This window comes from Mauremys mutica, chromosome 2, assembly GCF_020497125.1.
Source record: "Mauremys mutica isolate MM-2020 ecotype Southern chromosome 2, ASM2049712v1, whole genome shotgun sequence".
Classification (NCBI taxonomy): domain Eukaryota; kingdom Metazoa; phylum Chordata; order Testudines; family Geoemydidae; genus Mauremys; species Mauremys mutica.
The window spans coordinates 175,659,637-175,679,893 of NC_059073.1; the positions used below are offsets into that span (position 1 = coordinate 175,659,637).

The 20,257-nt window shown below is 43.6% G+C and overlaps 1 protein-coding gene across 1 annotated transcript in view; it reads left to right on the forward strand.

Annotated features, from left to right (window-relative positions):
* GABBR2 (gamma-aminobutyric acid type B receptor subunit 2) overlaps positions 1-20,257 on the forward strand; it is a 940,989-nt gene that overhangs the window by 615,691 nt on the left and 305,041 nt on the right. Inside the window, exons 9-11 of the mRNA XM_045004115.1 lie at positions 6,890-6,970; positions 10,520-10,670; positions 11,173-11,305. Of these exons, the coding sequence (XP_044860050.1) occupies positions 6,890-6,970; positions 10,520-10,670; positions 11,173-11,305 (365 nt within the window). The remainder of the gene's footprint in view (positions 1-6,889; positions 6,971-10,519; positions 10,671-11,172; positions 11,306-20,257) is intronic.

Here is a 20,257-nt window from a genome sequence, read left to right on the forward strand (position 1 = left end):
AGGGCAGAGAAAGTCAGAGAACTTTCTACAGTCTTGACTAGAATGTCCTAAGGTGAAATGGGGAGCTTAGGTTTGAGATAGGTGCCTGTGCTGAGGCAGCTGTGCCCAACAACACAAACTTAGGTGCCTAGGGAACTTCAATGGTGGAAATGTTAGCATGTAGGGATTTTAGGTACCTACGGAGTTAGGCGGCAGCTGAGAAGGATTTTTGAGGATCTCAGTGGAGCTTATATGTTGGATTTAGGAACCTAAAGTGACATCTAGACATCCAAGTCCTTTTGTGCCTCTGTCTCCAGATACCTTTATGTCATCCACAAGGGTGTCCAAGCATGGGACAACTCTTGAGACTTTATGGAATTGCTCTAGAACATGCTTATAAATATTTCAAATGGTTTGTTCTCCCAAAGAGAGTGCTGGCTCTTCAGGACATCTCAAGACTGGGAAAATGCTTTAAGCAAAGACAGCAAACAAACTAAAAAATAACCCAGTTTCCTAGTCAGCTTTCTGATGCAGTCTGGGTTGCCTCACACAAGTAGTGCACCTCCAAGTGCAAGCAGTGCAGCAGATAATTTAGAAGAAAGAGCCTTCCTGTCACCCCAACCTGAAGAGCCTGATGGCAGGAATTAGACCAGCCAGCTGTTCCTCAAAGGAAAGGCAAGAGGGCCAGCTAGATGCTTCCCAAAGACACCACCAAGTAAATGGGAAGGAGACCTGGGGGATATTGGGGGGAAAAGGGTCCCTGGAAATGAAAAAGATGAGAAATCTCTGAGAAAGGAGGGAGCTAAATAGGTTGATATTTAAAATCACAGGATATTAGGACTCCAATATCTGAATGTGATTTTATTGGCCTATATGCCTGTGACATTGCTTCAGAGATGCCAAGTGGCAGACCACAGATAGGTGGAGCAGATGGCTGCATAGCTCCAAATATTTGCAATCGTGTATGTCTGTCCAGCCATATTAGCAAGTCTTTTCAAGCACCTAAAATTCAAATCTGGCACTAAAACTTTTCTTTGTTCTCCCAGCGTAAAGGCAGAAAGGGGGTGTTGAGGATGGAGTGCGCACTCTTATCTTCAAGGAGGCTAGGAGTCCACAGTGCAGCCTTTATGTAACTGTTATCCTAGCCTCTCTGCACCTTCTACATGGAGATCCTGATAAGTCAAGATTCAGTAGCCTTTTTCCAGTCCACCCCAGTGGTTCCTACTGGACAAGGCCCTTCAAAGTCAACACAGAATCTCCCTTCAGTGCACAGGATGCCCAGATGCCCCATCTTTGCAGCCATTGTACCTGCATCCATCCCCCTGCAGAGATGTGTTCTGTACTATAATGCTGTGGAGGGCCACTAATCCCTTGAAATCATGGTAAAATAAAGAATAGTGAAGAAAGATGAAAGTAGGGCTTTCATGACAAGTTATAACTAGTAGATGTTTTTTGTTTTTAGAATTATAATCAATAAAGACAATCCTATATATTATTTAAATCCTTAATTTTAATGAGCAGTCCTAGTGATGATTACCATGTTGTGCTTTGGTCAGGTTTGTGTTTTCATTATTTTTCACCATTTTATAAAGTTTTTAAAATTTTAAACGTTCAGTGAATTTTCTTCTGTGATAGGGTAACTGGCCTAGTGGATGGTGGGGAGGGGGAAGCATCAGGTGTAATGTATCAATTTTAGTAAGTCTTTTGACACAAACCCACATGACATTCTCATAAGCAAACTAGGAAAATGTGGTCGAGATGAAATTTCTATAAGGTGGGTCCACAACTGATTGAAAGACTGTACTCAAAGACTGGTTATCAAGGGCCTGCTGTCAAACTTAGAGGGAGTAACTAGTGGGGTACCACAGGGGTCAATCCTGGGTCCAGTACTATTCAATAACTTCATTAATGACTTGGATAATGGAGTGGAGAGTGTACTTATAAAATTTGCAGATGATACCAAGCTGGGAAGGGTTACAAGCACTTTGAAGGACAGGATTATAAATTCAAAATGATGTTGACAATTTGCAGAAAGGGTCTGAAATCAGCAAGATGACATTCAATAAAGACAAGTGCAAAATACTTCACTTAGGAAGGTAAAATCAAATACACAACTATAAAATGGAGCATAATTGGCTAGGTGGTCATACTGTTGAAAAGGACCTGATAATTGTAGTGAATCACACATTGTTGACTCATATTAAATGTGATGCATTTGCAAAAAAGGCAAATATCATTCTCGGTGTGTTAACAGAAGTGTTGTATGTAAGACATGGGAGTAATTGCCCTGCTCTGCTCAGCACTGGTGAAGCCTCAGCTGGAGTACTTTGTCGAATTCTGGGCACTACACTTTAGGAAAGATGTGGCCAAATTGGAGGGAGAGCAACAAACATTATAAAAGGTGTAGAAAACCTGATCTATGGAGAAAGATTTTAAAAATTGGACATGTTTAGTCTTGAGAAACAATAAATAAAGGGGAGGGAGTTAAAGTTTTCAAATAGGTTAGGGCTGTTATAAAGAGGATGAGGATCAGTTCTCCATGTCCACTGAAAGTAGGATAAGAAGTAACAGGCTTAATCTGAAGCAAGGGAAATTTAGGGGGGTTCAAACTAAGATATGCAACTTCAGCTACGCTATTCGCATAGCTAAAGTTGAAGTATCTTAGTTCGACTTACCTGGCCGTCCTCATGGCGGTGAGTTGACTGCGCAGCGCCCCCGTTTACTGCCCTTACTTATGCTGAGGTGGAGTACGGACATCAGTTAGCAGATCGATTTATTGCACCCAGATGAGGCGTGATAAATTGATCTCCGATACATCGAACACTACCCACCAATCCGGCAGGTAGTATAGACGTACTCTCAGAGTAGTTAATATCTGAAATAGGCTTCCAAGGGAGGTTGTGGAATCCCCATCACTTGAGGTTTTTAAGAACAGGTGGATGAACACCTGTCAGGGATGGCCTAGATTTACTTGGTCCTGCCTCAGTACATCAGCCTGGACTTGATGACCTCTTGATGTCCCTTTAAAAATTTGAAAATAGGGCAATTTCTGTGGTATGGAAAGAGACTTTGCTGTCATACTGCTTCAGCTGGCTTTCCAGTAACTCCACTAAAAATGAGTCCACACACTCATGCAGAACTCATGGTCAGGAACAGTTTCCTGATGAATAAAACTTAAAGAGCTTAATGTGGTAAAATTGGGGATGATAGGATAATTTCCATCCCAGAATACTGAAAGAGTGGGCACATGAGACTGCTAGTCCAATAGCAAGGATTTTTAATAAATCTATCTATTTGGGGTAATACCATATGACTGGAGAATAGCTAACGTCATACCTATATTTAAAAAGGGGGAAAATGATCTGGCAATTACAGACCTATTAGTTTGACCTCAGTAATATGCAAGGCTTTAGAAGAAATTGGGAAGGAAAGAATAATTAAATGAATAGAGGAAAACAGGATATAATGCAATATGGGTTTATGCCAGACTAACCTATTTTCCTTCTTTGAGAAAATAACTGATATTTAAGGGAGGTGCAGTAGATCTCATATACTTGAACTTTAGTAAAGCATTTGATGTGATAACATGGAAAATTATTAGTTACATTAGAAAAGATGGAGATTAGTACAAGAATTGTGAAGTGGATAAGGAACAGGCTAAAGGGGAGAAGGCAACAGGTTGTGCTGAAAGGTGAACTACAGGACTGGAGAGAGGTTACAGGTGGAGTTCCTCAAGGATTGGCTTTGGGACCAATCTGAGTGAATATTTTTATTAATGATATTGGTACAAAATTAGAAGTGTACTAATGCAATTTGCTGATACAAAGATGTGAGGTATTATCAATACAGAAGAGGATCATGACATTATACAAAAAGATCTGGATTATCATGAAGACTGGAGTAACAGAAATGCGATGAAATTCAATAGTACAAAGTGCACCATCATTCACTTAGGGTCTAATCATGAAAATTTCTGCTACAAGGTGGGGGCTCATCAGTAGGAAGTGATAGAGGAAGAGAGAGACATAGGTGTGTGAGTCAATCACAGGACGACTATGAACCACTAGTGTGATGCAGGTGTGAAAAAATCAAATGCAATCCTAGGATGTATTAGGCAAGACATTTTCAGTAGAGATAAAGAAGTATTAATGTAATTGTACAAGACAATGGCAAGACCTTATTTGAAATATTGTGAACAATTCTGGTCACCTGTGTTCAAGAAAGATATTAATTTAAGTTGGAACAGGTGCAGAGAAGAGCTACTAGGATGATCAGGGGTATAGAGGACCTATCTTCTGAGAGGAGACTGGAAGAGCTTGGTTTGTTTAGCCTACCAAAACAAAGGTTGAGAGGGATATGATTGCTGTCTATAAATACAATAAAAACAACTAGCTATGGCTCGATATGATCACAGATCTTTCAAACATTCCTATCCACAGCTTCAATGTAAGAAGAAATCCTTTTCCAACATCTGTACCTGTGCCATTTCTTCCATAGAAGGCTGAGGGGTGGATGATTTATTTTTAATGTGAATATAAGGATAATGGACTGGCTACCAGGAAAAATGTCTCTTAAATAATTGCAGAGGAAAGAGGCCACTTTCCCACTCCAGGCTACAGTGGCCTTGATGGACTTGAGTGAGTTAATTATTCTTACAATAACCACCCTGTGTGGAGTGCCAGGGAATACCATGCTCAGGGAGTATGGTATCATAAATAGAATTATTACAACAGGTTGAAGAGTAAAGACAACTGTTACATTGCCACGCCACAGCAATTAGCCACCTTGAAATCACAGAAAAGCGCCCTAGCTGCAATGAAACCATGTAAAAAATTGCCGATGGCTGACATGACTGGAAATGTGGTGCATACGGCTTGAAATACTGGATGAGGACATCAAATTGCACATTGACATTGTCGAACACCTTCCAGCAGGCACAAAGGAGGATTGTTCGACCTGAAAATGTTTAAATTGCCTTCACACAAGAGTCGTCAGGTTAAAAGTCAATATGCAGAAGTGCGGCTATTCCAGTGACCAAGATACATGTGACTGGGGTGAAACACAAACTATGGAATGTCTGTTGGTCTGCCAGTTCCTGAAGGAGCTGTGCACCATGGAAAATCTTGCTAGGGCTACAGACCAGGACATATCATGTACCCAACATGGGAAAAAACTATGATTCTGGTGCAAGGACGTGAGAAGAAAGGCGACCCTGGTCAATCATTTATACGACCAACATGAGTATTTAGTTTGAGTAACTCAGGAATCAAGTGCTCAAAACAGTGCAGAGTACAATTTTTGTGGTACAGCTAATTGTTTTCTTTTAGTTTCTAGTAATTTTATTTGTTTTCTTAGTAGTGTTGCCAAGGTAAGTTTTTTTACCATGGATAATTTTTGTTTTGTTCTTACAGACCGTAGGAAAAATGTAGAAACAACCCACTCAAATTCTCCTAGTTTCTGTGTCACCTTCTGCACCTTTGATGTTAATAGATCAGTCTTGCTATTCTATGATGTGCAGCTTAGAATCATAGAATATTACGGTTGGAAGAGACCTCAGGAGATCATCTAGTCCAATCCCCTGCTCAAAGCAGGACTAACACCAACTAAATCATCCCAGCCAGGGCTTTGTCAAGCTGGGCCTTAAAAATCTCTAAGGATGGAGATTCCAACACCTCCCTAGGTAACCCATTCCAGTGCTTCACCACCCTACTAGTGAAACTAGATTGCGTTGATGCTGTTAATTTTGTCATTCATTTCCTGCTATAAAGAGAAAACCTGTTAGTTTTTGATTGAGTCTTAAGTCAGATGTAGGAGTTAATAAAGAAGGTAAGCCTAGAATCTCAACTGAGTGATGCTGACCACTATACAATAAGTTCTAACATTAAAAAAATAGGAAGATGGATAACCGCAAGTTGTAGGGAAAAGTAAGAAATTTTAAAACCATAGACTCTGCCTCAAGGCTATTTGAGAATGCTGTATTTCAGATACTGATGGTTTGAATGCCTATGATCAAAAAGTAAAAAGAGAGTAAAAATGTAAGTTTAAGTGGAGAGGTGCACAAGTTTATAATAGCAAGAAAGCTTATGTCAAATAGAAAATTCCTGTCAAACATGAACAGTAGACTGAAACAAACACACACCATATAAGGTACAAGTTCAAAATACTGTGGCAATAGGGATGATATGAAGAATAGCTAGCCAGAGATATTAAGGTACTGCATCAAATTATTTATGTGAGAAACAATAGGGCTGTGTATGTAACTGTAAACCCAGGTTACCCATTGAAAGGTGGCACCCAAGTATTCTAGCTCCTATAGAATTTGGCAATAAATACATGGATTATGTTTTCCAATCAGATAATTGATGAGTTGTTAATTCACAATAAGATTCAGATGTCAGATTCCCAGTTGCTCTTTTAACTAAGCTGCTCATCAAAGGTCTGAATCTGTCATCCTTACTCCATCTGAGAAATACTTCATTCAGCAAGCAATCCTATTTGTTTAAATGGGCTACTTGAGCAGAAGGGTACTATTCAGCATGAGTAAAGGTGGTAATTTGACCCCAAACCAGTATTTAATGTTACCAATTTGGGATTAGAAAAGATGTTCATTCTAAAGTAGAATAGTTTGCTATTTATGCAAATTAGTATTGAATGATGACTTAATAGATACATTGTCCAATATAACTTTGTATTTTTCTGAAAGTTCTAAAATGTTTCCTTTTATACTAATAGATATCAAATCTGCCACTCTGCTTTAATAATTCATATTCCTTATGCGTATTTCTTTTCTTTGAGCCATTTTCTGTGGTATTTTGAATATAAATATAGCAACAACAAGAAAGGGAAACAGTTACATTATTGAGAAGATGTGAACTGACATAAACAATCCTACTTGTTTGTTTCTCTGCAGATAGAAAGGAAGTGAAGGTGGGAGAGTATAATGCTGTAGCTGATACACTGGAAATAATCAACAACACCATCAGGTTCCAAGGTAGGACAGGAAATGGAAAAGATGCACAGCAGTTATATGGTTTGCTATATAGTTCAGACTTCATGCTTTATACAGACACATTTTATTATTCTGTTACTGAAAAAGAAGGTTATAAAATCATATGCTGAGGGGATTAGGGCCAGAGGCTCATGCTTGATATTTTATTGTGTCATGCAGGCTCTTAAAAGCCTCAAAAGGAGAGTTCTGAAAAGAAAGTAGCAACATTTTGAATGATTATATTGTGTTAGTATTTCTCATTTCGACATCTTGTGCTAATCATAAATGATCTGTGAAAATGGATATTCTTCATTATTTCAGTGGGTTTCAAAATATGTTTTCTCTTTCATGTTCACAAATCCAAAATGCTTTAATTTCATTCCTATGTCATCTCCACCAATCAGTCTCACTAACATGATGTGTGAGTATATAAAGAGGAGGTTACATTTCTCTTAGTCTTTGTAACTACATGAAGATGCCAGTTGTGATTTTATTGTCTTCAGTAAACTTACAGAAATGAATAAGGGGTCTCTTTTTTTCACAGATAATAGTTGTGTGCATGTATAACTAGGTACAGATAAAGGGCCAGATCTCGGGCCCTGCTAACATTTCTTTATACTGGTCTGGCAGCACAAAGCAGCATTAAACTTGTTCTAAAGGATCCATTAAAGATTCCCTCAGCATGAAGGATTGCTTGGGTGATACAGAACTGCCACACCCTTCTTCGCCCAGCACCCCAGCAGAAGCTGTGTGGCAGGGGCGGCTCCAGGCCCCAGCACGCCAAGCGTGTGCTTGGGGCGGCATGCCGTGGGGGGCGCTCCGCCGGTCGCCGCCAGGGTGGCAGGCAGCCAGCCTGCAGAGGGTCCGCTGGTCCCATGGCTTCAGTGGAGCATCCGCAGGCACGCCTGCGGGAGGTCCACCGGAGCCACGGGACCGGCGACTGGCAGAGCGCCCCCCGCGGCATGCCGCCGTGCTTGGGGCGGCGAAATGTCTAGAGCCGCCCCTGCTGTGTGGCCAAGGTGTCCCTATACCCATGCAAACCCTGGCTCAGGAGCTGAAGGGGGTGAACCTTTATGGCTTTTGGGAAGCTGGTGTTACTTCCTGTCTCAGAAAATCAGGAGTTTTGTGAAGAACATCGCCCTTCAACTAAATATATAATTCCTGAACTAAAGTTCTGCAAAAGATTTGCAGTCTGAGGGGGGAATTCTCAGGTGTGTTGCTCCAGCACAGCTAGTGTAAAATGGCTGCAAAGTAGTCATAAGGCTCCTCCAGGGCATATCCTCAGTATAGGGTCTCAGAAGTAGTGCAGAACAGGCATAGACCTTTGCAGCAGCCGCCCGCACAGGTGTGTTCCGGGGTGAGTTTCAAGAGCTAGAGCATGAACTGATTATTACTGTGACCCAGGTATTCTACCATGGTGCACCAGCCTACTAGAGCCATTTCCCATAGGTCACAAGTAAGGGTAGCCTTTAGGGCTTTTCTCACCTGAGTTGAGGTGGGATCCTGGAAGCCCTGGGAAAGGGGAGACACAGGTTCACCCCCTTCAGCTCCTGAGCCAGGCTCATCACTGGTGCAAGGATGACCCTTCTGAGGGAGTGCTCCCAGGATCCATTCCCTGACAGGTTAGGCATATAATCACAGGATACAAGACCAACCAACTGCTTCTATAAAAGCTCTTGTATAATATCTACACCACTTGATCAGCTCAATACTGATGACCCATTTGGAAATGTATTCAAGCCAGATTCAGGAAGGAAAAACATAGGAAGTGTTTTAAAATATTTTTCCAAGTTAATTTTCTTATAAAATCATAGATATATATCTGTATGCTTCATGGTTGTTTTTTAACTGTCTTGGAATGGTTTGGAGAGTAATGATGGTTTATCCTGTAAGAAATGATGAGAGGTGCCAACTTAGTTTTTTCTATTGGTTTTTTTTCAAACCTCTCACCCATTATGCCCTTCTTTTTTTAGTCAGCAGTTAGAAGTGTGGTTATGGTAGAATAGTGTGTTAATCCATCTCTAACCCTATTTACGAAATGAAAACAATCACATTTCACAAAAGTTGACAAACTCAGTTGTGGCAAAACAGGATTAAGAGTTTGCTGCACGCTGCATGGGGAGGTTTCAACCACTGAGACTGTTTTAAAAGATGAAGGCCCATGGGAGGCCTTCATAATACACAAAGTAAGAAAGAAAAGACTAGGACAAAGGGAAGGAAGTGAAGCAACATATCTATCTCCCAGGGCTGCATTAATCACTGAGCTTTAAAAATTCAGCCCAAATTGCTTTGAATTTTTTGGGCATTCCCCTTCTGTGGAATGCCAGTCATCCAGTAGCTGAATGTCAGCCACATCACTGAGCCAGGCATCAATATTTGGTGGGGATCGACCTTTTTCATTTTTGCAGGAAGAATTTTTTAGTGACCAAAGATGCATGTTGGAACCATGCCACCTTGTTACCAGTTCACCTCCAGGTATCAGGAACATATCCAAGAATGAAACTTACTATCACGATCCGCTCAAGGACAGAGCAAGGGCAAACCTGAGACTAAGAGTAGCTGAGGAATTAAGTCACGTCCAGGCCAGGGTTGATACCAAGGGTCAGAGTCCAAATTAGGTGTCAGGGTTTGAGTCAGGAGGCAAAGTCAAGTCAGCCTTTGACACTGCCCTATATGGAATTGACATGGATACCTTTTCCATTGTGAAGAGACAATCAGGCACTGAACCCCTTCTGTGTGGCTTAAGTAATATGGAGGGTCTTTCACAATCCCTCTGCACACAGGTGAATATCAGCTGAAGTGGAAATATAGAAAACTGTTACACTGTCTCAAAATTACTCTTTTTCTTAAGCCAGGTAGCCCCCAAATGGCATGGGAACTGGCTGGGGTTGGATGTAATGACTTTGACTGACAACCCAATCATATATTCTAAAACTTGGATTTGAATTTGTTTACGGCAGAGTTAACACACACAAGGCCATATTCTTTCCCATATATATGGTATCACAAGGGAGCTGTAATGGCTTGCTGCTGTTTTTCCTTTTTGGTCATTCCTTGCTTGATGACAAAATATTGGATCAAATTTTGAAGTACTCACTCAGTTTTAACTTAGGCAAATTGCTAGTGATTTCAGTGAATAAGGACTTACTGGAACCCTAATAAGGAGTTTAGGGTTTGACTAGCTGTAAATAAAAGTAGACTAGGAAAGAATATTTTTAGTGTGTGAATACTTGTGTCATCTCAAATTCAGAAAAGCATTTAAGCATGTGTGTTGCAGTGCTTATTTGTTTTCCTGAATAAGGAAATTAAGCACATGCTTAAAGCTTTCCTGAATTGGGACTTTCTCCTTCCAACAGGGTATTATTATATCATTTCAGAAGTCCAAACCTTTCTTGACTATCTGGTATATCTCCGTTGAAGTAAATGGCTTTACCTCAGGGATGAATATGGCCCACTGTCTTTAGATCTTCTGGGGGTAATGGAAGGGATATATTTTTTCACAAGAATTCAATCTCTATGTGGGCTTTAGCTTTTTTCTTCTTGAAATTTTAGGATTGGAGCCTCCAAAGGACAAAACGATTATACAAGAACAGCTGCGTAAGATCTCCTTGCCTCTCTACAGTATTCTTTCAGCACTCACTATCCTAGGAATGATCATGGCCAGTGCTTTTTTGTTCTTTAACATCAAAAACAGAAATCAGAAGTAAGAAATGTACATTATCTTTTTAATTTTTCCTTTTTTTTCATATTTAAGTACCACATTTGTAGATACTAAAATTATATGAAGAGAACATCACATTGGGAAGACAATATTTTAAAAATGTTATTTGCTTTAATTGAAGTTACTATATAACAGCTTTGTGCTGAAAGATATTAACTATCCATTAGATCAAATCCTTTTATTCTGTTTGAAAAATTAATCTTTTCCACTGTGTGTTATTAACATAAACCCTAGCTAATTAACCAATGTGTAAAGTAGGGAGTAGCTGTAGCAGAGAAGATCAAAACCCTTAACAATTAATATGCTTATCCAACTTTTTTTGGAAAGCACAAATTAATTTGCATATTTCTAGATTTCTAGTAGAATTCCACAAGTAGGGTCGGTCATCTGTTTTAATTAATTTTATATGAAACTGTTCATTATGGTTTGAATCATCTAACTGTTGTCTTTTTCTATTTAATGCACCATCTGCGTCTGCCTGTAGGCTAATAAAGATGTCCAGTCCCTACATGAACAACCTTATTATCCTTGGAGGGATGCTTTCCTATGCATCAATTTTTCTTTTTGGCCTTGATGGATCCTTTGTCTCTGAAAAGACATTTGAGACACTTTGCACAGTAAGTAACTTCAAATTCTCTAACTTAAGAAGCTCTTGCAAACAGCTTTATGTTTTGTGCAAAAGGGATAATTTTTGGCATATTATATGTATGTTCTCTGTCAATTATTCTGTACATTTTAACATTGATGCTTTTACTTCTTTTGCCAGGATTTTCAGAAATCTGGGTCCAAATTCTGAGCAGTCCAGAGCACCTGCATCTGCCATTGAAGCCAGTGGAACTTGCAGGTGCTCAGAACTTCTCAGGTTTTGGTCCCTGGTTCCAGTCTTAAGTGTAACTGCACTTCTAAATTTTGAAATTATAAATTTGTTAGTTATTGAAAACTGCCTGTGTAGTGCAGCACCTAATCAGAACTGTGGTCTATTATGATTTTCTGAGCATACATGTTTTCTTTGTCAATTAAACATTACTATACGTTTCCTGATGGTAGCTTACTACAAAACTTTCTTCCAGTCCTCTCGACCTAAAAGAAGTTCATTATATGCAAGTATTCTAGAACTGTTTTCAACCTAGGTTGTAAACTATCGTAGGCACCAATCCTGCAAATACTGTCCCGCATGTTTAACTTTACAGAAGTGATAGTCCATTGATTTCTGTGTAAATATGATCTCTAAGATATAGTCTACTGTAGAGTAGGACCAGGATTTTAAACTGAGGACATGTCTTTATGCAGAGTTTCACAAGTTAACTAAGGCGTGATTTTAAATTGATCTAGTTAAACCAGTGCAAAAGGCCATGTGGACACTCATTTTGGTTTACTTATAGTCAGGAAGGAACTGGTTTTAGTTGAGCCAAAGTTAACCACTCTGAAACCAAAATAAAATCATCCACACAGGGGTTTGTATCCAATTAACTAATCTAAGGGTATGTCTACACTACAAGAGTAGTTCGATTTAACTTAGGTCGAATTTGTGGATTCGACCTTATGAATTCGAATTTGTGTATCCACACTAAGGACACTAATTCGACTTTCTGAGTCCACACTAACGGGGCAAGCGTCGACATTGGAAGTGGTGCATTCTGGGCAGCTATCCCACACTTCCCGCAGTCCCCGCTTCCCATTGGAATGCTGGGTAGAGCCCCCAATGCCTGCTGGGGGAAAAATGTGTCGAGGGTGGTTTTGGGTAACTGTCGTCATTCAACCGTCACTCCCGCCCTCTCTCCCTGAAAGCGCCGGCGGGAAATCTGTTACCGCACCTTTCTGGTCAGTGACAGCGCAGACGCCACAGCACTGCGAGCATGGAGCCCGCTGTGATCATCGCTGCACTTATGGCCGTTGTCAACTCCTCGCACCTTATCCTCCACCTCTTCCACAGTCAGCTGCTGAGAAATCGGGCGAGGAGGCTCCGGCAGCGCAGTGAGGACATGAAGTGTGAGAGTGGCACAGACCTCTCACAAAGCACGGGATCCCGCGCCGCGGAGAGCATGGTGGCAATGGGTCACGTTCATGCTATGGGACGGCGATCTGGGCCCGGGAAACAAGCACGGACTGGTGGGACCGCATAGTGCTGTAGGTCTGGGATGAATCACAGTGGCTGCGAAACTTCAGGATGCGTAAGGGCACTTTCCTTGAACTGTGTGACTTGTTGTCCCCTGCCCTGAAGCGCCAGGACACCCGGATGCGAGCAGCCCTGACTGTGCAGAAGTGAGTGGCCATAGCCCTCTGGAAACTTGCCACGCCAGACAGCTACCGGTCAGTAGCGAACCACTTTGGCGTGGGCAAATCTACCGTGGGGGTTGCTGTGATGCAAGTAGCCCACGCAATCGTTGACCTACTGCTCTCAAAGGTAGTGACCCTGGGAAACGTCCAGGTCGTCATAGATGGCTTCGCTGCGATGGGATTCCCAAACAGCGGTGGGGCTATAGATGGCACTCACATCCCTATCCTGGGACCGGCCCACCAGGCCAGCCAGTATATTAACAGAAAGGGCTACTTTTCAATGGTGCTGCAAGCACTGGTGGACCATAGGGGACGTTTTACCAACATCTACGTCGGGTGGCCGGGCAAAGTTCATGACGCGCGTGTGTTCAGGAACTCTGGTCTGTTTAGACGCCTGCAGGAAGGTATTTTCTTCCCGGACCACAAAGTAAGTGTTGGGGATGTGGAGATGCCTACAGTGATCCTCGGGGACCCAGCCTACCCGCTAATGCCCTGGCTCATGAAGTCCTATACAGGCGCCCTGGACAGTGACAAGGAGCTCTTCAACTACCGGCTGAGCAAGTGCAGAATGGTGGTGGAGTGTGCTTTCGGACGTCTCAAGGGGAGATGGAGGAGCTTACTGACTCGCTCGGATCTCAGCGAAACCAATATCCCCATTGTTATTGCAGCTTGCTGTGTGCTCCACAATGTCTGTGAGAGCAAGGGGGAGACCTTTATGGCGGGATGGGAGGTTGAGGCAAATCGCCTGGCTGCTGATTACGCTCAGCCAGACACCCGTGCGATTAGAAGAGCCCAGCGGGAAGCGCTGTGCATCCGGGAGGGTTTGAAAGCTAGGTTCCTCAGAGAGCAGGGTAACCTATGACTGTCCAGTCTCTTTACAGAGAAGCTGAACCTGCCCCTGTTTCAGTTACTATTGACTTTTTTCAGCGGTTACATACCCCGTTCACCAGGTTTCCCCCCTTCCAACAGACGTTTAAAAATAAAGTTATTGGAACATTTTTAATTAACAAAGTTTTCTTTACTAATGAATTCTCGTTCAAGGGTTCCAACGGGGACGCAGACTGTGGTGGGTACGGTGTGCAGTGATGTACAGACCGCTTCTACACTCGAGGACTGACAGGCTCCTGCTCCTACAGCGGTCTCTGGGGGGAGGACGGTTACCGGAGGGTGTGCAGGAAGGGGTGGGTTTGCAGGAAGGGGTGAGGGGTGTGTGGGAAGGATGAGTAGGTGTGGGGGGATGATGGCTCTGGCTGGGGCTCAGGGCATCGGAGAGGTTCATGGCTAGGGTGGAAGGGCATGGTAAGGGCAACCTGCCTTGCCATTTGTGGATGCCAGGCGCTTGGACCCTGGGGCAACATACACCTCCCAGACTGACCTGGGGCAGCAGACACCTCGCAGAGTGACCCGGGTGCCTAGTGACTGCACTCTGTGTGTGACCTGCTGTTGATCCTGCCCCCATGTCTGTACCCTGTTAATGGTGGCTGTTCTATGCAATTAACAAACCCCTCCCCCCCCTTCACACAAAGTCTTCTGCAAAGAAACATGACGGAAACAGTAATGAACAGCAAACTATTTTTAATACTCAACTACACAGTTGGGGGATGAAACTGGGATTTGGTATCGGGTGAGCCAGGAAGGCAAGCAATTCTCATACTTTAGGGAATGAGAGCTGTTTGGTACATGAGCGCTCTGCTGGGGTGGAGTGACAGTTTTCACGGCCCCTAGCGCCCCTCCTTCTTGTGATTTTGGGTGAGGGGGGGACAGGACTTTGTGGCAGGGGAGGGCGGTTGCAGATACAGTTCAGGGGGGCTCTCTGCTCCTGCCTGCAGTCCTGCAGAACATCCACAAGGCGCCGGAGCGTGTCCGTTTGCTCCCTCATTAGTCCAAGCAGCGTTTGAGTCGCCTGCTGGTCTTCCTGCCGCCACCTGTCCTCCCGTTCGCTGTGTGAGCGCTGCTGCTGAGAGAGGGTCTCCCTCCACTGGCTCTGCTGGGCCGCCTCGGCTCTGGAGCAGGCCATCAGTTCAGCGAACATCTCGTCCCGAGTCTTTTTCTTTCGCCGCCTAATCTGCGCCAGCCTCTGTGAGGGGGATGCCGGGGCAGTTCGGGAAAGAGCCGCAGCTGTGTGATGGGAAAAAGGAAGTGATTTCCTTGCAAAGATACATGTTTGCTAACACTGAACACAGTCTACTCAGTTTCTGTGAACAAGACCATACAGGGCACCTAATCTCATGTGCTCTCAGGACAAGTTCGAATTTTCGGCATTCGCTTTCATTGCCTGGGGTCTTGCACTGGAGATCGGACAAGCGGGGCAGGACAGCAGAATCCGTGTAGCAGCCAGGCCTGGTAAGCCGTAAACTTTAGGCTGCTTAACAGTTAATGGATAGCAGTGCCCTCCTGCTGCAGGCAATCTGGAAAGCATAAAGTCTGACCCTGTTCCAGCCCCTCGCGGCTGTCCCCGGGAAAGATCCCTGTATGCTTTTCCTCTGCAGCCTCCAACACGTGGCTGTTAAACGACGGTCATTGTTATGCAAAGGAAAAGTCAAGCATTCACAATAGTAACATTAAAGTAATTCCCCTAATTAGATGCAGCAGTCGCCGAGCGAGATCACCCTGAGGCGGGTCTCCAGGAGAAACAGAGAGCGCATGCTGCGTGAATCCCTGCACAGACCAGGGCCCTATGCTGCCATGCTGGTCGAGGCAATGCTCCCACTATACCTCAGGATGGCCTGGCGCGGAAGAGTGTGCTTCCACGGAGCACCCAATAAGGCACCTCTCCCCAGGAACCTCCTGCGGAGGCTTTTCGAGTACCTCTCCGAGAGCTTCGTAGAACTGTCCCAAGAGGATTTCTGTTCGATCCCTATATGCATTGACCTTCTTTTCATATAGTTTTTATTCCTGTTTTGTTAAAAAATAAATGTTTACATGTTTATAGCACTTACCGACTGATCCTTCCCCTGATTCGGAGTCCGGGTTAACGGCCGGGGAGGGTTGGTAGGGGATCTCTGTGAGGGTGATGAAGAGATCCTGGCTGTCAGGGAAAGCAGTATTGTAACCGCTGTCGCCTGCCTCGTCCTCCACAAACCCTTCCTCATCTTCCCCATCGGCGAACATCGCCGAGGAACTGCCCGTCGACACTATCCCATCCTCAGAGTCCACGGTCACTGGTGGGGCAGTGGTGGCAGACCCACCGAGAATGGCATGCAGTGCCTCGTAGAAGCGGCATGTCTGGGGCTGGGCTCCGGAGCGTCCGTTTGCCGCTTTGATTTTTTGGTAGCCTTGTCTCAGGTCCTTGATTTTCACGCGGCACTGCGTTGCATCCCGGCTGTATCCTCTGAGTGCCATGGCTTTGGAGACCTTCTCGTAGGTCTTTGCATTCCGTTTTTTGGAGCGCAGCTCCGAAAGCACAGACTCATCTCCCCACACAGCGATCAGATCCAAGACTTCCCGGTCAGTCCATGCTGGGGCCCTCTTTGCATGGACTCCTCTGCTGGAGAGCTCTGCATCGCTGCCAGTGCTGCTGAGCTCGCCACGACGTCCACACAGGAAATGAGATTCCAACTGGCCAGACAGGAAAAGGAATTCAAATTTTCCCGGGGCTTTTCCTGTATGGCTGATCAGAACATCTGAGCTCGGACTGCTGTCCAGAGCGTCAACAGAGTGGTGCAGTGTGGGCTAGCTCCCGGAGCTACTAAGTTCGATTTGCATCCACACCTAGCCTAATTCGACATAGCCATGTCGAATTTAGCGCTACTCCCCTCGTCGGGGTGGAGTACCGAATTCGAACTAAAGAGCCCTCTAGGTCGAATTAAATGGCTTCCTGGTGTGGACGGGTGCGCGGTTAATTCGAATTAACGCTGCTAAATTCGAATTAAAGTCCTAGTGTAGACCAGGCCTAATTTAATTAAACTGATGCAAGTTCATTTATAGACAAGGCTTGAGTCTACAATTAAACAGGGAACCAATGGAGGTCATTGGTCAGTATTGCCAAGAAGGATGTCTACCGCATGCTGCAAACAATGGAGTTTCCAAGTAAGTTACTTTGTTGGTCCCAGATAGAATGAGTTGCATAATGTAAGAACATATATACACTTATGGCAACTACGATTACAGTGCGACATTTTGATTATAGCTTGTCATGACCTATACTGTAGAGATATTATTTTAACAACTGACTATAAACCTTTATTTAAAATACAAGGAACAAAACTGAGGTACTTTCTTTTGCAGCTGATATATTGCTTTGATGATGTTTTATATTGGTCAGATATCTTTATGACAGTCAATATTAGTCTTCTTTAGAACATGAGAGGGCAGATGCTCTTTCTGGCTTTCCTGTAGAAACAGAGGCACCCAAGCAAAATTCAGAAACCATCCTTTCTTCAGGAATAAAATGTACTCTTCATATCAGATAGGGCAGGAGATAAGAGGAACATACTTACAAGAAAAGATAAAGGAAATTCTTTCCAAAAATAACACAAATGATACTTAAATTACACAAAATCATTGTCCTTGAACAAAACCATAAGATTGTACTCAGCCCAGTGCCTGAGAATATTACATATAATGTTTGAATTAAAATGCTTCCAGATAAATCTATAGAAGAAATGAAATATTATGTGACTTTATTTTTCATTACTCTTTGGTTAGCAAACATTTGGTATTAGGAAGCTAATATTCACAGAAGGGCTTATCAGCTCTTAGAAGTTTCTGGATAACAAGTCCTGCCCTAAAGTGCACTGATCATCTATTGAGTTTGTTCTGATGATGTAATGCTGGCAACTTAATATCCTTAAACCAGGAGCTCTGTTAAGCGAGGTGGAATCAGTCTCTTTAGTTTAAAATTTCAAGACAAAAAACTATGTTAAAATGGAGTTATGGATAAGAGTATGTAACCTTAATTTAAGATTAAAGGTTAAAAAATATGACAGTGGTGGTGTAATTATCCCCAAACCAAGCATTATAAACCCAGAAAATTCAGAGTTAAGGTTACATTAAAAATAAATGCGAACATGAGCCAGCAAACAGAGCTGTAAACAGGGGCGTTTCAGTGGGAGTTCTGTTGGAGGAGGAGTTTTTTGTATTTTGTGTATTGTATTTTGTAGTTATATGTGTGGAGGCTGGTAGGGGCAGTGTGCTGGGAGAAAAGCTGAGCCCTGATTAGGGGGCGGGACTTCTCTACTTAGGGGTCCTATAAAGGTAGCCAGCCAGTTAGGCAGCGGCATAGACAGCTGCAGCGGCACAGGAGCCAGCAAACAGAGCTGTAAACAGGGGAGTTTCAGTGGTAGTTTACAGGGGGAGTTTGTGGGGAAGACTAAGAGACCTAGGCAGAGGAATTGACAGGCTAGTGAAGGGAGTGGGTGGTGTTCTGCCGGTGTTCTGGTGCCCGTTGGGTTTGTTTTGCTGTACGTGGTGGTGGTGGTTTGCTTTGGTTTGTGTTTCCTGGACTAATAGGTTTTAGGTGGGAAGGCTATGGCCGATACAGAGGCAGCAGTGAAAGACACAGTGAGGATGACTGGATGTGGAAGCTGCGGCATGTACATGATCCTGGAGAGGGTACCTGAAAAGAGATTCATCTGCATGAAGTGCCACCTGATACAGCTGATGGAAGAAAAGATCCGAGGACTGGAGATGCAGGTGGAAACTCTTGCTGAGTTTAGAAGGGGGTTCGAGCAGATGATGGAGCAAAGACATTAGGAGGCTGAAGGGAAAAGCTCAGACTTGCAGATGGAAGCAGGACCAAAGAATTCTGAGGGGAGACTGCTGGGTGAGAAAAGTGGACGGTGGAAGCATATGGCTAAGCGAACTAGGCAGAAGAAAAGATGGGCCAGTGAAGGAGAAATAGAGCTCAAGAACAGGTTTGCAGAGTTGAAAAATGAAGAAGGGGCACAGCAGGTGGTCGCTGAAGGTGAGAGGGCAAGGAAGAAGAGAAGAGCAGCTAGTCCTATAGGAAGAAGGGAAAAGTCAATGGAGATAACACCAAATATGAGCCCCAGGAGGATACGGGATGGGTTGTGGAGGACTGCAAGGGACAACAGAAATCGAGAGGACTTGCAGCCAGAGGGAACAGGGGATAGACTGGAGAATTGCACCGTCACCAGGAAGAGGCAGGTCTACGTGATTGGGGACTCCTTACTGAGAAGAATAGACAGGCCTGTAACTAAAGCTGATCCGGAAAACACAAGGGTGTGCTGTCTGCCGGGTGCTAAGGTATGGGATGTAGACCTGATCCTGAAAAGGATCCTAACAGGAGCAGGAAAGAATCCGCTGATTTGTCCTTCATGTGGGAATGAATGATATGGCTAGATTCTCACTGGAACGTATCAAGGGAGACTATGCCAGGCTGGGGAAGACGCTTAAGGAAATCGAGGCTCAGGTGATCTTCAGTGGGATTCTGCCTGTTCCTAGAGAAGGGCAACAAAGGTGTGACAAGATTATGTCGATCAACAGATGGCTCAGGCAGTGGTGCTATAAAGAGGGCTTTGGGATGTATGGCCACTGGGAAGCATTCATGGACAGAGGACTGTTCTCTCAGGATGAACTTCACCTGAGTAAGGAGGGAAATAGACTTCTAGGATGGAGGCTGGCACAACTGATTAAGAGAGCTTTAAACTAGGAATTTGGGGGAGATGGTTGGGAGATGTCCAGGTAATCTCCATGCCGGAATTTAACATTGAGAGGGAAGAAAACAAAGTAAGAAAGGATACAGCCATGGGTAGGAGAATGGACATAAGGAGGAAGGATAGTGTAGATACCAGTCTAACAGGTGGTACTGGCAGTAGAATGTCTGTGCCTAATCGGGTAAAGAATGTCAGTGAAGCCAAATGGCAAAAATTAAGATGTTTGTACACTAATGCGAGGAGCCTAGGTAACAAAATGGAGGAACTAGAGCTACTGGTGCAGGAAGTGAAACTGGATATTATAGGCATAACAGAAACATGGTGGAATAGTAGTCATGATTGGAGTACAGGTATTGAAGGCTATGTGCTGTTTAGGAAAGACAGAAATAAAGGCAAAGGTGGTGGAGTAGCATTTTATATCAGTGATGAGTTAGACTGTAAAGAAATAAGAAGTGATGGAATGGATAAGACAGAGTCTGTCTGGGCAAAAATCACATTGGGGAGAAAGCTACTAGAGCCTCCCCTGAGATAGTGTTTGGGGTGTGCTACAGACTGCCGGGATCCGATTTGGAAATGGATAGAGATCTCTTTAATGTTTTTAATGAAGTAAACACTAATGGGAATTGTGTGATCATGGGAGACTTTAATTTCCCAGATATAGACTGGAGGACAAGT